This window comes from Triturus cristatus, chromosome 11, assembly GCF_964204655.1.
Source record: "Triturus cristatus chromosome 11, aTriCri1.1, whole genome shotgun sequence".
In the NCBI taxonomy this organism is placed as follows: Eukaryota; Metazoa; Chordata; class Amphibia; order Caudata; family Salamandridae; genus Triturus; species Triturus cristatus.
The window spans coordinates 235055379-235073431 of NC_140594.1; the positions used below are offsets into that span (position 1 = coordinate 235055379).

Sequence of the window (18053 nt, forward strand, 5' to 3'; positions counted from 1 at the left end):
CGATCATATGTAACCTTTTGACCGCTAGTGACTTCTAAGCACTGTTTTCACATTTAATCTTTAAAAAATCATATCTCAACTTCTACTGATTGGATTTTTGTCATTCTGGTCTTGTTTTACTCACATAAATATTTTCTCTGTTTCTAAACCAGTGTTGAGTATTTTTGTGGTGTTTACAATTAGTTACTGTAATTTAAGTGTTGCACAAATACTTTAAGTATTGCCTCTTAAGTTAAGCCTGACTGCTCTGTGCCAAACTACCAGAGGGTGAGCACAGATTCATTTAGGGTGTGTATCTGACTTACCCTGACTAGAGTGGTTGTCCCTACTTGGATAGGGTGCAAACCTCTGACAACTAGAGACCCCATTTCTACCAAGCCTACAGGCTTGCTCACTTTTTTAATTTTCCACTGCTGTGTGCTTAACTCAACCCTTGGCCTACATTAGGCAGGTGTGGGGTGCTGCACAGTGTGGGAGTAGTGACTCTGCACTGCTTGTATGTGTCCCTGGGAAGGGTACAATACCGGGCTAGAGCAGTACTGTGTACATGTGGTTAGTCCATGTACCGGTGTATGTATGGCTATGAGGAATACATGCAATGAGAGATGTAGTGTTGTGCAGTGTGTTCAATGAAAGCATGTGCCGGGTGCATGTGTGCTTGCATTGAAGTACAATACATAAAGGGTGAAGTGATGCCCAGTGAAGTCATGGTAAGTGTGTATGCCGGCAGTGAGTGGGTTTGTAAATAGTTCACTCTGGGTAAATATAAAAAAGCGTCAATGCTGAACAGTGCATGCAGACTGTGTGTGCTGAATGCATGGCCACATGTAAATGTACACTGCATGGAGGTACTAGTGCTGGACCGTAAGTGTGCTGTGAATGTACTCTGAGTAAGTGTGACTACAATGTACATTACAACATGAAGGACCATGGGTTCCACCTTGAGAAGCCCAGATCTGCCTGGTGAAGACACGAGGAGGAGAGGCATCCCCCCCGGAATGATATGTGTATAGCTGCATTCTTTGGAGCTGGGTGGGACACATTGGAGGAAAAAGAAAAAAGACTCCCTCAACACTTCAAAAGACTGCACTTTGATTCAGTGATATATCAGAAGGAAAGAAAATAGACACATCTCAGGAAGGGAGATGGGCTGATAAGAGAAGCATAAAGAGTAGCGCTTGGGGTCTGTAATTAACCTTTTGATGCACATATCACTGTGGCTGACAGCCACGTGGGAACTCTGGTAAATCCAATGAATTTTGTTGCGGGACAATTAGCTGGGGAGTCTTCACTGCTGTAACCAACAGTCTTTCTTAAGGAAAGAAGAGCAGGAGAAGCAGAACCCCAGCATAAAATTTTTAAGACTCAGACCCAATATTACATTTTGGTGTCTTGAAATGGACTATAAGAAATCAAGGTGAGACCCCGAAATTCAACATCTGCCAAGCAGTTAGATGGGCTGTGTGAGAAGGAGAAGCTCTACAAGACATCTGCCTGTGACCATGACTGGGGGCAGAGGCTTGCTAGTCTCCCTGCTCGGTGAGGGGACATTAGCCAGGACACCAAGATCTCCTGTCCTGGAGCCTGAAGTACCAGTGCCTGCCTGCTTGCAAAGGCCAGTGTGCCCGGTGCGGGGGGAGGAGAGCATTGGAGGGTCCAGTGGGGAGCCCGGCGAGAGGATTCCCTGTGTGAGGTGTGAGGCTGGGCATCAACCGGTCAGCTGCCCATGTGCCGTGTTTGCTCTGTGACACCCTGTATACCAGGAGAGGGCCACTGGAGACTGAGCCGAGTGTGAAGCACCATGCAGGTGTGGATGAACCGGTACCTCCATGCTGCTCCATATGTCAGAAGAGGCCTCTGGTAAAGTTACCACTGCTGTATCTTCTGGGATGTGAGCAGCCTAACTTCTCCAAACTGAGCAGGACTCGCAGGTGGTCACTTCAAGGGCACCTGCTGCTCGCCAAACTCCTCCATGCTGCGAGAGCTGGTAAGATGTGAACTGGCCCATTTGAGCCCCAGGGAACTCACTGCTAGTGGTGCTGCAGCACTATGAATACTTTTGACTAAAATCCTGAAGAGTATGGCCTGATAGTGTGCACTCCCTGGATGTGGCCACTAATGAATGAGGAAGAACCACAAACATGTTACACAAAGGAGGGTGGGGCGGGGATTTATCTGACAACTACTAGAGCCCTGACCTCAAGAGGTGTTGTGGTGTTGCTTTTGACTGTTGTATACCTTTACATGTGTAGAGTTAGACATAAAATACTTCTTTTTTTATATATAAGAAGTATTTGACTGGACGTGGAACTATTGTTGGTACTGTTTGCACTTTGAATTATGAGTCATGTTCACTGACCTGTATCTATATCTCTCCCCGAGGTAGCCTTGACTGCGCTACCATATCTTATACTGGGAGTCAAGAGAAGAAGGGGTATTTGGCACAGTTGCTCGGGATCCATAGTAGGTCTGGCCCTAGGACATCAGGAGTAAAAGGCCTCAACCACAATGTTTGAGCACAGTAGCCCCTGCATGCCCCATGGCCCCACTTAAAGCGGTTCTGACAGATTGCCTCAATTATTTATTCTTGTCTTGCACCCATCTAGTTTCCTCCATGCTCAATTCAATTGTGAGTTTACTATGCCAACAGTCTGTGCACTCACGTTTGCACTGGGGTGATGGTTCTGCTTTCACCAGTGTCCACCCAAACTTCCCACCATCATTCAGGAGGATTGCTTCTTCATTACTTAAACTAGCGGCTACCATGAGACTTCTATCTGGTGGTGCATTGTCAGGCAAGACACAACCTCAGGGCTGATGGAGCAGTCACCCTAGCATCTCATTTCCTGCGGACAGTAAACATCATGTTTTCCCTGAACACAATCCCCAAATGTGCACAGCATTGGGGTAATCTCCTTGCATCCAGAAAACTGTGATACAGAAATTATATGGTTGAGGGACAAATTATCAAAAAACACCCAGCACATCAGAGCCTCCTCCTCAGTTTTTGAATTTCCCCAAAAACTGAAGACCTGGATTTACCCCTAGCCCCGACCATGGCTCGACCCACACAGCTTCATCACCAGGATACTCTTCTGGACGATTTGAAAACTATACAAATATAACATAACATCACAGAACAGATATTGTACCAATATGAAGAGATGAACTCTGTCAGCTCCAATTGGCAGAAAATATCTTCAAAATTCAAAAAATAACGCATTATAGTCTTCCTTAAACTCAGGTCTGTTGCTTGGAACCACGCTTCAAAATGGATAAGAAAAGTGAACCAAAACTTTTGAAGCTGCAAAAAAAGAAAGTATTTATCTTTGTGCCCAAATGTTAGCAAATTTGTCTTGTTAATTGTATGTTCTCTGTATTATCTTGTCCCATCCTCCTGATTGCATACATAAGCTAGATCAGGTTCTATAAACTGCAAATTGATGTATAAAAGAGATTGGCCTTGCACAGACTCTTTATACTACACCATGCTTCCTTTACCACCATTCGACATTTCAATTTTTCGCTTTTTTGAGATGTAGATGATATCAAAACATACAAGTGGATCCACTGTTTTCCATTAAGTACAAGTAATATATGGTTGTCGTGCATATTTATTCTTTTTCATGAGAAGATTTAATTACTAATGAGCGATTGTCATATCTGCCAATATGTTGCTTTAGATAGGCCAGACTTGACATATACTGTAGGAACTACCAAGAAGTTTACGCCTAATAGCAAATAGTGCTTTTCCGAATGTTGTTTCAGTCAGAGCTGGCCTAAGCATTCAAAGGATTCAAAGGACAGGCCTATCTTTTCATGCGCGGAGTTCTCTGCGCCAACTGCGGAGTCTCCGCAATCGTAAAGTTACTATTATATTGTTTGTTTCTGAATACTGAAAATTAGTAAACTTACACAAAAATGTAAGCTTACCTGTAATAAAAGTGTAAGCTTACCTGTAACAAAAGTGTAAGTTTACCTTTGTAAATCAGGCACAATCTATTTATGAAAAATCGAAAGAACATTGTTTTATTTTGTAAAAAGTGAAATAATTAAGGCATAGTGGATCGAAATTATTTTATTTTATATATACAATTGTCTCCTTGCGAAATGGTCCTGACTCCATAGTATTGGGTACCAGAGCTACAATTAGTGGCACAATTTTGCCCTTGGATGTTGAGCCTTGAGTATTGTCAAGGCATGTATTTTCACTGTCTGTCACTACATTTCTTTACTAACTGATGATACAGGTCATTTGCATTGCAGTGATGGTACTGTGGCCTTTTCATGTGTCATCACTTTTCTATTTCTCAAGTATCTCGCTTTGCTAAATTTGTCATAAATGTGCCATGTTCAGGAGCAGTTCTTGATATTTTTCCTTTAATGCATGATTTGTTAGCCTTATTTTCCAAAGTAGTTTGTGAATAGTCTTCTGCTAAACAAAGGGCGTGGTTAACTGCATCAAGCGACATCCTTAACTGGCTTCCATTTTGGGATCATGATTTCTAAGTCTATCTTTTTTTGGGCTAACCATATTTTAATGATATTTCCCGCCAGTATTTTAGAGGTATGCATATGGTACATGGGCATACTAGGGATGCTCTTGGGTACAAAATGATCTGTTTGTCATGTTGTTGCACTTGTGTTTCAGACAAACCCCTCGAAATTCGACCATGCAGAGGATTTATCCACGCTCATCAGCCTAAACGAGTCCAGTGTCATCAACACCCTGCGGCACCGCTACCAGTCTCAGCTCAACCACACGTATGCGGGCCCACACATGGTGGTGTTGAAGCCTACCACGGTCATACCAAACTATTCTGCTAAGGTACCTCTCTGCCGATTGCCCATTCCTTTTCATAGATGTGGCCATTAGTCCCTTTGTTTCTAGTTTTTGGGGGCAATCAAGTTATTACTTATCTGAGTGACACCAAAGTATTAGCCGCAAGCATGTTTTCTACCCTTGAGTATTGGCAGCAGGTTATTGCTTCTAGTAACTGTTATTGCTTTAAATAAATGCACTATATTATTGCTGTGCGCAGTACCTCTTACTAGCTACTATAGTGACTTTCTAGTATAATGTATAGTGCTGGTATGCAAGAAGGCAGTATTCCAGTATGACATTTTATTAGGCAATGAATCATTTATTCTGTATAATACTTGTCAGCATTACAGTATCCGCCAACTGACTGCACTACTACTGCCAACTGACTGCACCACACTTTACATTTCAAAGAATAGCCCTGATTGTACCCATCTTTATTGCATTTGATACAAGAGTTGTATGAGTCGCATGCTGACAATTCATCCGGAGACCAAGAAGTGTGCGAGGAATACACTTTGACATGTACACTTTGCGTACATTTCGATGATTACTCGTTTCAGGGCTGTGAATGAGGAAAACATTCAGAAATGGACACTAATCACATAAAAATAATTATTCATCTGTGAGTCAATCTCGCTGCTCGAGGGTGATATCAGAGGTCTTATAATAAGTGGAATCCTTGTGGTAACATGTTTGGTGGTAAAGTAGCAGTCTCCACACAGCAATGATTTTAATTGTTGAAAAGTGACAGCTGTCTAATATGTACAAGCGTTATAGCCTGTTATTTATTTAGGGGCATATCAACAACAACCGACGATAATTATCGCTAAGCGCACTTAGCGCTAGGATAATTATCGTCGGCTAGCTTGATTTTTATCGCTGAGATAGCGTGCTATTAGCAACGCTTATCTCAATAGCGATAAAAATCCTCACGCCTAACAGGCTAACGTGAGATTATCGCTGGAAACCCAGCGATAATCTCACGTTACCTTGTTGACAGGGACAGGCAAACTTAGCCATGATATCCTCCTTCCATAGGATATCATGGCTAAGTCAGAAAAATACCAGACGTAAAAAAGCAGCGTTAACCGCGGTTAGCGCTGCTTTTTTTGTCTCTAACAGGGTTAGCGACATTCTTGATAATAGGAGAAATGTCGCTTAGCGACATTTCTCCTATTATTTTACTCTGGAACGCCCCCTTTGCATCTCATTAGAGATGCAAGGGGAAGCGTAGAGTAAAAGGGTGCTAACATGCAAATTTGCATGTTGGCACCCTGTTGTTGATAGGGTGCTAGTTTTATCTCTGCTTTTTTGGCTTTTAAAGCCAAAAAAGCAGAGATAAAGCCCTTATTGATATGCCCCTTAGTCCCTTTGGGGTGAGTATGAAATATACTATAATAAAAAATGGTATACTGTAGGATTAAATTCATGTGAACACATACATACATGCTACAATGAAATAATATACTTCCATCGGTAATATAACTCAATCAATCATAAGTACATTTTTCAAAAAGGTTGTTGAGCCTAATTGTAAATCCATATACATTCCATAATGTGTTTTAGATCTGTGGTGAAAAAATGAAAATGGACACAAATTAAATACATAAGTGCAACATTCAGCACACAAATTCCAATTAGTATAAAATATGGCTGCTAACTTTGAAGTTTTGGGAAGTATTCCTAGCTGGTTCATATTTGATGTCTTCTCTGTCCTTCCCTTCATTCCTTCTGCATAAATTGTGACTAATAAATCCCTTGTGCCTTCTGTTTTGCTTTCAGAACTGAAAATCTAAAGATTAGGAAGCCTTTTTACTAAAACTTCATGCAACGCAGAGCAGCAAGCTGAGTTGCTGCTCTTCGTTTTGTAAATGGGAGAGAGCTGAACAGCGCCAGATCTACTAAAATATGACAGTCTTCAGCTCTCTACCTGCGCTGGTGCACTTGACGCTGCCTAGTGCCATGCGGCAAGGGTACCTGCATTACAGGCAGGATTGTTTTTGTTTTTGTGCAAAAAGGAAGCACCTTCCTGCACAAAAACAATACTAAAGGGGAATAACGAGGAAAAATAAACATATTTCTCCTTACGCCAGGGTGGTGTACCATTTTAGTGCAATCCTAGGCTTACTGATTTCAGTAATTCTGAGATCCACCAAATTTCACGAGTGGATGCACAGGAACACCCATGCTCCACCCATGGAACGACAACTACTACGAAATGTAGCACAACACAGTGCAAGGCACTGTATTGTGTTGCATTTCTTTAGAAAATTATTCAAGGCCGCGCAAATTACCCCTTAAGCCTTTAAATTGCCTTGCATTGCCAAATGTGGACCCCTTTATTTCCAGTTTACACCTCAGCTGACTAACCCCACCTAAACATTAGAATAAAATGTTCACACTTCAAATAGTACAGAAAAAGCTGCATCGTTGTACCAAAAAGTATATAGACCAGGGGCGGCTCCTCCACGTGGGCGTTGGAGCGTCGCCCCACTGCTTTCTCACAGTGCCAGAAGCAGAAGCATAAAATGGTATGAATACCATTTTACGTTTCTGCTTCTCGGACTGCGAGAAAGTAGAAGAAGGGATGCGTGAGAATTCCAATAGAAGCCCATGTTCTGGTGTGAACATGGGCTTCTATTGGAATTCTCAAGGGCATATTATCAAGCCCATTATCGCCACTTTAGCTGCAGTTTTCTGCTGCTAAAGCGGCGATAATTTTAACGCCGGATCTTGATAATATGCCCCTAAGTGATTTGTCCAGAATCACAGGGTGTTGACCCGACACGGAGACTCGAACCTGTTTCCCCAGTTCCAAAGTTGGCAGCTCTGGCCGTTAGGGCATTTTTCTCTACCCTCATCTTCATTTGACCTGTATGTATCAAAAGGTGAAAAGACTTCCTAAATGGATTTTTGTTTAAACTAAAACTATGGTTACGATGTCTTAGTTGGCTATTAGATAAAGGCAGGCGCGCAACGCTCATAGGGTTTAAAGGGCTTCCCGGGCACACAAACAGACAGTTTTTGAGCTGCTGTGGGCTGGCTGATCTGGCGTCCCTCTTTTTGCACCCGAGTACTTCACAGGTCTTTATAAGGCCATTTACTTGTAAACGAGGCTTTGTTGTTTTTCACCCCTTCTTAGAGTCCCTGCATCTCCACTCTGTCTATTCTATTGCTGGAAGAATTCCCCCACAGCCCTCCGAAATTTTTATTAGGGCCTCCCGAGATTTGGCTCTAATTGCGCCTCTGGATAAAGGCGAGATTTTCTAGGACAACCAAAAAAAAACCTGCTGTTTTCAACCTTTTTTTAATTTTCAATGAAGCCACTGGGTGGCATCATATGACTAAAGTTCGGATGAATTAAAATAACTGGCATATCTTTCTAACTCCGTTAAATAGAATTGTGATAGAAATAAGCGGTCACAACACTATGATTTGAAAAATTATAGGCTTTGGGGCTGCAATGTACTTTACAAGTCGGAAATGTTTCAGATACGAAAAGTATGCTTGTGGCTCACTGCGATTTGGAAGATGGAGTGAGTTTGAAAGGGGCTCTGCCCCCCCCCCCCCCATGTGAATCGCAATGCCTCGCATCAGTGATTTGTGACTGCAGTCACAATCCATTCATTAGTGCTGACTCTCAAAGGGGTTGAGATTAATGTGTAAAGTATTAACTGTTCCTAGGGGACAATTTGCATCTGATGGGCAGCCATCATTGGGGGGGAGCAGACAGTGCTCCTGGGGACCCCAACTTAATCTCCATTGCACTTCAGAGAAGGACAGTTTTCATTTTTAATTTCAGATCGGAACTGAAACAAAAGGATGTTTTCATTCTGAAAATGCAAATGCAGGAGGTCTGCTTTCCATCACAGGCATAGGTATCTGCATCTGCGTCCTTCAAGAGAATTAGGGGCATATCAGCAACACCCGGCGATAATTATCGCTCAGCGCTCTTAGCGTGAGGATAATTATCGCCAGGTAACGTGGATTTTTATCGCTGAGATAGCGTGCTATTAGTAACGCTTATCTCCTCAGCGATAAAAATCCTCACGCTAATTGCCTAGTGTGAGATTATCGCTGGAAACCCAGCGATAATCTCACGTAGTGTGGCGTTAGCTTGTTGATAGGGCCTCACAAATTTAGCCATGATATCCACCTTCCATAGGATATCATGGTCAGTCCTGAAGCAGGCGTAAGGAAAGTAGCGATAACAGGGGTTATCACTACTTTTCCTGCCGCTATGATTCATAGCGTTGGGCTTGCTGAAAGGAGAAATGTCGCTTAGCGACATTTCTCCTGTCATGTTAGGTCAGGAACGCCCACTTTGCATCTCATTAGAGATGCAAAGCTGGGCGTTACAAATCCCCACGCTAAAGCAAGGTTTCACACGTTAGCGTGGCCTTGCTAATTAGGCGATAAAATTATCGCCGCTTTTCGGCCGAAAACAGCTGCAAAAGCGGCGATCATTTTTTATCGCCAGCTTGTAAATATGCCCCTTAATGTGTAACAGGACTCAACAAGTTCTACATATCGGCCAGTTCGCGCTGAAGCGGGGTCAACAAATTTTACAGCACAGTTGGGCCACAAAGTAGCTGATGTGCAAAAACACAGACTGCAATGGGACTTAAATACATTGGGCCACAAACTTCTTATTTTTTTAAGGCAACACATTGTTCACATTTTTTATGGAATTCAAATTTGCAATGGTTCATATATTAACATAAAAATAAACACATCACCGGACTGTAAAACGTGAGATTTTTTAGGCAGGAAGGTTGATCTTCCGCCACAACCTCTATTACTGTGTGAGTCTGCCGAAAGTTTATTTCTCTCAATTCCACTATATTTCAATAGTAAAATACTTTTTTTAAACTGCATTTTAATCCAAATGGAGACACCAATTGATCAGTTGCAGTTGTGTTGCAGGATACAGTTGTAATGAGAGGATAGCTCAGCGAGTTGGATTGCTTCTGTTGAAACATGCTGTGATCTTTAAATCCCAGCGAGGCAGACTCTGCCTTCGGTTCTTTCAGTGTTTCTAAATTGAGTATCATTAAATAGAGCGATAGTAACATATGTTAGTTACTGTATTTGGAAATAGCAGAAAAGTGCTTCATAAAAACAAGCTATTATTGTGTGGTTTTTAGTCACCTAAAAATTGACCAGAAATAAATACAAGGACCTGTGAAATAGAATTTCTAAATTGACCCTGTTAGACAACGGATATCATTTCCAAGAGGTAACCTGAATCACCTGATATCATGTCAACAGCAGTTCAGCTGATGGACATAGACGCATGGATAAGCATCTTCATTCAGCAGAAATCATATAGAACTGGCCTGCTGACACTTCCTTGATGCAGTGCAGGTGTGAGTTGAATGTCTCCTGCGCCTCAGAAGTATTTAGGGGCATATCAGCAACAACCGGTGATAATTATCGCTAAACGCACTTAGCGCTAGGATAATTATCGCCGGCTAGTGTGGATTTTTATCGCTGAGATAGCGTGCTATTAGCAACGCTTATCTCAAAAGCGATAAAAATCCTAGCGCTAACTGCTAAACGTGTGATTATCGCTGGAAACCCAGCGATAATCACACGAAGTTTGGCGATAGCTTGCTGATAGGGCCTCACATACTTAGCCATGATATCCACCTTCCATAGGATATCATGGCTAAGTCAGTTTCAAAGCAGGCGTAAGGAAAGTAGCGATAACAGAGGTTATCGCTACTTTTCCTGTCGCTATGCTGCTGTTCTTGAGGCTTGATAATAGGAGAAATATCGCTTAGGGACATTTCTCCCGTTGTCCTGGGGAGGAACGCCCACTTTGCATCTCATTAGCGATGCAAAGATGGGCGTTAAGGGAAATGGAGATAAGGCAAGGTTTCACGCGATAGCTTGACCTTGCAGATAAGGCGATAAAATTATCGCCGCAATTCGGCCGAATAAGGACGCATAAGCGGCGATAATTTTTTAACGCCTGCTTGCTGATATGCCCCTTAGATAGTTATTGTGGTCCTCCCTTTGTGCATGGTTCATTGTATGTAGTGAATGGTGGCAGTGCATGTCTGCTGTCAAAGTTCACCATTTGCCTCTGAGAGTTCTATGGGTCATGCTGGAGTGTGTCAGTCAGCACAGAACATGACATACAGATCTTACCTAAAAAACCCTACCTAGCTTGGTGAATGCGATGTTTGTAAATTAATGAATCTATCAATCAAGTGCATAGAGGTAATCCCATTACGATTTCACATTTTATTAGACGGTTGTTGTTGTTATTATTAATAATGACAATAACAACAACTAAGTTGTACCACTTTGGTGCTCTAGCAGCTTAAAACTACTACTGTGAATATAAGATAAGCAAGGAAAAGTGTTTTTTCCATGCTGGAAACCTATTTGTATACTTTTGCTAAATGACTTCATAAGTGTGCCATGTAAGCCCACAGGGCAGGTGGCCTAATGTTTAAAAGTGGGACACACAAGGGTGCAAAGTCATGAAAATGTGGTTCAGTGCAGCGCAGCATGTCACCTCGCTGCGCTGCGTCACTGGGAAAGGGCAGAAAACCACTATATTTAAAGCATACAACACATTTCTGACTTTTCCCCCTGCGCTGGCGCACTATGGGCTGCCTAGCACCAATGCAGGCACCCATGCACCATCGTGCAAGGGTGCTTGCGTTGCATGCAGGATTGTTTTTGTGCAAGAAGGGACACTTTCCTCCAGAAAAGCAATCACGAGAGGCATATTCCTCTTTCTATGTGTGCTGCAGACTACGGCACACAAAGAAAGATGAAGTAACGAGTAGAAATAAAGATATTGATCCTCATTATGCCTCTTCTGAGGAGGCGTATCTTTTTGGCACATACCCAGGTTTATATGGTCTTGTGAATCTGGGAATGCATCAAAATCCATGGGATTTGGATGGGAACACCCACACAATGCCCATGGAATGCCTTCCCAGGGTAGAGTAATGCAACGCAGAGATTGTGCTGTGTTGTGTTACTCCAGACCTTTGGAGCCACTCAAAGCCATGTAAAGTGGCTTCAAGAATCTGACTCAGAGGTTTCTATCACGCATGTACCATATTTCATGGTGCAAATGTGATGAAACCCTCTCATAAATATGCCCCTAAGTATCAATGAAATGTATGTTTCCACAGTGAACAGTTACCCAAAGCTCTGTATCACTCTATAAGAGAAACTTCATTTCAATGAAAAGGCTACATTGTGAATAAAAAATGATTTTCCAAAGAAAGCCTAGTAAAATGGTAGATAAGTAATTCAAAGTTTCTTTCTTTTCACTTGTCATAGAATTCCATGTTGAAAGTATACCTAATAACTTTTTAAAAGTGAAGTTTGTGCTGCCTGAGAGCCACCTTGGTTAAAACCAGTTTTCTTGGTATCTCCGCTACAAAGACTTTAATCAAATCCCCACAAGAGGTGTTAATGATAGGCCTCCTGGAGGAAAATGTATTTGTTTCTGGTAGCGAAAACGCTTAAGTGGTGTCATTAATGTCAACTTAGCAGGGATGAGTGATCTGGCTGGAAACAGTAAAACATGGTGTTGGACTTGACCCTTTTTGCTTTCCTCCTAGCCTTTTTTCTGACCTGGTGATTTTAGGACTCTGGGCACTTTAGCACTGCTGTCCAGTGTAAAGTGCATGTGCTCTCTGTAGTTATCATGGTACGATTTTTCTACACCTGTTTGGCATATGTAATTTACCTGTCAGTCCCCAGTAATGTGGTATCTAATATATCCGGGGCCAGTAAATTAAACACTTCTGGTGGGCTTGCAGCGCTGCTTGCGCCACCCACCAAAGTAGCCTTTCAAACCTGTCTCAGGCCTCTGCCATTGCAGGTCCTGTGCGCATAGTGTTACTGCCGCTGTGACGTGATGCCTAAAGTGTGTGCCACGTCTGTGACCCCCCTTTTACTGCATGTCAGTCACCCCTAAGGTAGGCCCTAGCTAGCCCTATGGGCAGGGTACATTGTAGGTAGAAGGTAGGACATGTACCTTAAGTGTGTGACATGTTCTGGTAGTGACAAACAGCCATTTTAGTTTCTCACTGCTGTGAGGCTGCCCTCTCATAGGAATGCATTTGGGATTCCCTGATAAGCGTTTCATTGGTAATTCCTGATAGGAGAGGAACAGCGTGGTCAAGCTTGGTATGTTTGGAATAGTAATAATAAATACTTTGTAATGGTGTGCGCAGATTTATTATGACTATTTTAGAAATGCCACTTTTAGAAGTTGGCATTCTATGTGCTGTGTGTCTGCCTGCCTGATGTGTATTGCATGTCTGGCTCTGGAGTGACATGGGCTGGTGAGGTGTGTGGCTCCAGGGAGGGCAGGGTGAGTCAGTGCTAGGCTGAATAGGAGATCTGCATTTGGAGTAGTGGGAGGAGTAGTCCCCTGACCCTGAATAGGTCTGTGCCTGCCTGGGTGAATTCTGGCTCTACCCCTCTGTGGTGTGTCTGATGACCGAGCCCCCACCTGACAAAGGGCAGTAGAAGCACTGTACACAAAGTGCTCAAATATCCCCCAGAACCAGTTGAGACTGGTTCCCCAAGCCCTGTGCCAGGGCAGAACAAAGAGAAAGGGTGTATAAATATTGGTACTGTGACCCCATGTAAGGTGTGCTGCTTTGAGGTGGTTGCTGCTTGCTGGGCCCCAGGAGGAACCGCCACGAGGAACTGCCCCTCTGCTGGAGGGCCCTATGAGCTTGCCTGCCTGGGCCCAGCTGTGCCCCTCTAAATTCCTGGCTTCTAGCACCTCATGAGCGCTGCACCATTTTTCTTGGTTGCTCCAGGACAGGGAGAGTGCTGGTGCCCTGCAGCGCGAGGCTACGAAGTGTCTGGAGGGAATACCATGTGGGGATTCCCCCGTGGTGCAGGGGTGAAGATGGGGACCCTCCTCTGCATTTTTTGAGCTTTCCTAGAAGGAGCAGGAGTCCACCCCGCATTTTTGGTGGAGTGGGAGCCCACCCCGCAAATATGCTCATTTAAAGGCGGGAGCCTACCCCGCACTTCTGGGCCGGAGAGAGGAGCTCAAAAAATGGAGGCCAGGCACCCGTGCCTGACTGTGTGCGGGGCCTGCTAAAACTACGGAGCCAGAGCCTCGCCGGCTCCATTTCCGCCTCCCTCTGCCCTGAGGAGGAAGTCTGGCGGTTGCGGCCTGATCGGGGTCCGTAGCAGAGCCTGACGGTGGGCGGGAGGCTACCCCGCAGTGGTAATCTTTCCAGAGAGGAACCGGAGCCTCGCGGGCTCCATGCCGAAGTCCTGTGTTCAGCCTGATACTGGAGGAGTCCACAGAGAGCCTCGGTGAGTGGGGCTCAAATCAGGCACTGGTTCTTTACAGCTGCACTGCTGATTGCGGGCAGCTGCAACATGGTCACCTGGCAGTTTAGATTCCCGGTGACTGGGGCTGGAATTGCACATTTTTGGTGCCAGTGCAGACTTCGTTTTGGCCGCATTGGGGTGCCGAGAGCGGCATCGGAAGGGCCCTATTGAAAGTGGCTCCCTAGGCACTGTTAGTGCCAGTACATGGTTGTCTTCGCAGCTGCACCACAGGAGCGCGGGTAACTGCAACGACGGGGGCATGTTTATTGTGATGCCAAGGAAGGGGTGAGATACACCCCCCGCCCCCAGTGCCTAACCTGTTTTTGCTGCCAAGGCAGCTGGAGGGCCAGTGGGAATGCCCTATAACTCAGAGCTCTGACTTTGAGGACAGAGAGCATTTGGGCCCCAGAGGAAGGCCAGTTGGCCCGGGGTCATTTTGTGTCCTGATATACTGGTGGGGCGCAAGGCCCTAACGTGAAGCATACTGTGTTTATGCCTAAAGGTGATGCCTAATGCTAATGCATAATGTGGTTGTGCAAAATGTCATGCTATGATGTTTATGCTTAGGATGATCCCTAATGTGATGCAGACATGATGCGTTTATGTTGCTAATGCTGAGTACAGTAGTTTGCCAGTAGTTACTGGTTGTGTTTTATCACTTGTGCTTTCTAATGGTTCTTACAGTGGCCTGATTGGCCCAGTCATGTATATAATCCCCTGTAAATTACTACCCGGTGCCAGTTGGCACAGTGTATATGTGTGATTATGATTCTAATGTGTTTTGGAAAATACAAAGGCTATTTTCAATATAACCTTGCGTGGAGTTTCTTTTGTAGTGTGCCTAGTGTGTTGCTGCTGTGTTTGTGTGTGTTTCGGAAACGCTTTACACATTGCCTCTGGGATAAGCCTGACTGCTCTTGCCGAGCTACCAAGGGGGTGAGCAGGGGTTATCTTCGGTGTGTAACTCCCTTGCCCTGACTAGAGTGGTGGTTTCTGCTTGGCTTTGGCGCAAGCCCTAGCTAACCAGAAATCCCATTTCTAACACATGGTAACACAGATGGCTAGCACAACGTGTAGATTCCAAATGGCGTATCAGGATGTGAAACAAATAATTTCTAGAGACTCCTCAGATATTTGTATGGGCTCCCAGCAAGACGGAAAAACAGTTTTAGTACAGGGAAAGTGTGGTGTGGGTGCCTCCATTATTTCAATTGGGGAGTTTTAAAAAATGAATTCCACTCTCTTCCAGAGGGCCACCATGTAAGAGAGACTCTGGGAGGGTTTGCTGTAAGTTGGTAAATGGATTGCTGCAAAATAAGGTGCACTAACTCTGTACTCTTGCTCTAACTGGAGCAATGCACTCTATCATCTCTCATTGCCACACCCCTTGACCACTTTTAAAGAAAATATGAGAGCCTGTAACAGAAACGTGCAAAGAGAATAACAAGTGAGAAAATAGGCACTGGACATCACCACTCTGACTAGTCACTTCTGATATCTTACTAACCTGCCATGAAAGTTCTGCATCTCTGTGTAACAGTAACACGGATACATCTTAACTTTATCTTGGTGTCACCAACTCTCCGATGTGAAACCTTTATGTATGTTTATCATGACTTCTCCCCTATTGGTAAGATAACTACCTCAAGCATCATTAGTATGTGCTGTGTGATGAAGATAATCTTACTTTCTGATTGTTTCTTGTGCCACTGGAAAAGGAGTTAAAAGGAATTAGTAGGTATGTGGTTTCTGTTGTCAGTACTTATATCACTTGCTCTAGTGCTTTACACATAATCATGTACACATATCATATATAACCATTATCTTGACATAGGAATTCTTCCTGCTCCATCACAGAATCAAACCACAAGACTTATTTACAAGACCCTTGCACCACCCGTGTGTCACTTTTTCCCATATTGAAAGTGATGCACCAGCGGCGTAAGGGGCTTGTAAATAAGCCCCCGTGTTTAAATCTGACTGATCGTAAAGTGGCTAAGCTCCAAGTCAAATGTTCAAAATAGTTCAAAGTTCAGTTCTCAAAATGACTTGATTTTCAGAATGCTTCTTTGTAACCAAAAAAGGTCTGCTTGGAAATGTAGTTTGTTGTCAGGGCATTCTCAGGTAGTTTGCCCTCTACACGTGGAAAGCTCTGAGACTCTGTGAACAACACCAGCCTTTTCTTCTCTGAAATGGGCTGCACAAAAGTGGGTTTGGAGTACTGTGTCACCACGACCACCATTCCATAAGTGGTAATCCATGCCTCCTGACCAGTGCCGAATTTGAGCCAGTGTTTACCGGTGCTTGGCACCAGCACCTAATTCTCAACCCTGTCACTTGGTGCATAGTGGTGCTGTTTTTCTCATTTGTAGGTGAGCACAACAACCGTATTTATTTATTCAAATTACATTAAACATTATTAATACCTGATGTTCAAGGGCTTTCTTAAAACTTTGTGTGGCTCGGAATAGTCTAATTGTCACACTTGCAGGAGTGTGATGGTTAACCATTGTGTTAGTACTGGCAATGTTTGTGCTGGGAGGGCCAATGAATGGTGCAAGCTGCACCTTTTACATTTTTTTACAAATTCAGCCCTGCTTCTGACATTCCTCCTTACAGGGGGTTGGGTGTTTGTGGAAAGGACTGTGTGTAGGAAATTTTCCAGGCACTGGCACCTTAGGACCCTGACCTGTAGGGTAGAAATAAGGTCCTATGTAATTGCTGGGATCAGATTTGGGAATTTATTTGCATTTTGTTTGTAACTTTACTGTTTTTGAAACTGCCTGAACTTGGCACAGGTCTTTCTGGAGAATTGATTGCTGCTCTTATAATTTCTAACAGTTGCTGTGCAGACTTTCACTTAGAACTGTGTTGTGACCTACGCAGAGTATGTATCTTATGTTGGAAGGGATACCCCCTTCTCAAACTACTAAGCCAATTTCTGACAGTGCACATTGTTCCAATTCACAAAAAAGAATTCTAAATAAGGACGTGTAGCTGAAACCTGTTCATGATTTATAACTGTTTGGCTAAATACTAAAACATTATTCAATTTTTTTCACACAAACAAGAAATCTGCCACATAGATAGACTTATGAAGCCATCGGTTTCATGCCTACCATATCTGGGGAGTGGAAGAACTAAGTCTGGGCAGTGAACTCCGTTCCACTCGCGGAGTGTGAGGAGTTTTCTGCACTCCGGGTTAGGGGGAGCTCGCAGAGTTCCCATAATTCCGCTCCACGGAGCGGAGTTTTTTTCCTTGCTCGCTTTCGCCAACGTCAAGTTGGCGAGCACAAGCGTGAAAAATCAACCTCCCTGTGAGATTTCTCAACGTGGGCGGTCAGATTTCTCACTGCAAGTGGTCGCGTATGCTCGGGACCGCTCGCATTGAGAAACCGTCTGTTCGCGTTGAGAAAATTGCAGCTTGAGTAAAAATCTACTCGAGCGGCAGAAAGGAAGCATCACCCACTTGCGCTGTGCTGTTTATGATGATTGCACTGAGCTGACTAGCACCTGGCACTGAAAATCACCGCAAACTGCATTTATCTAACACACTCTCCTGCTTACGGTGCTCCAGGTAGTGTGGCTGAGGTTTTTTCTTGCATTTCACGGAGCAAACTTCACACAGGCTTAGGAAGAACTCTTCCTGTTTTTTTGTGTGTCCATAGACAGGCTGTTCATAAGATATATGTGTCGGGTAATCCAACATGATTGGGCCAGGTGCTGGTCAATGCCATTACCTTTCGCCCTCTGTTTTTATGCTTCATTCCTTTTTGCTGTTTACTGGAGTAAAGCTTCTCCTGTAAGGCTGGGTCAAGCGGGAGTGGGGCAATGATGTCACTGCCAGGTAGAAGTCAGGGTGGAAAGAGGTGATGTTTCTGGACTCTAC

The 18053-nt window shown here is 43.9% G+C and overlaps 1 protein-coding gene across 3 annotated transcripts in view; it reads left to right on the forward strand.

The window, feature by feature from the left end:
- Positions 1-18053, forward strand: part of MYO18B (myosin XVIIIB) — a 1573426-nt gene that overhangs the window by 212634 nt on the left and 1342739 nt on the right. For all 3 annotated transcript variants that reach the window (XM_085634174.1, XM_085634172.1, XM_085634173.1), the window contains one exon: positions 4652-4828. In XM_085634174.1, the coding sequence (XP_085490300.1) occupies positions 4652-4828 (177 nt within the window). The remainder of the gene's footprint in view (positions 1-4651; positions 4829-18053) is intronic.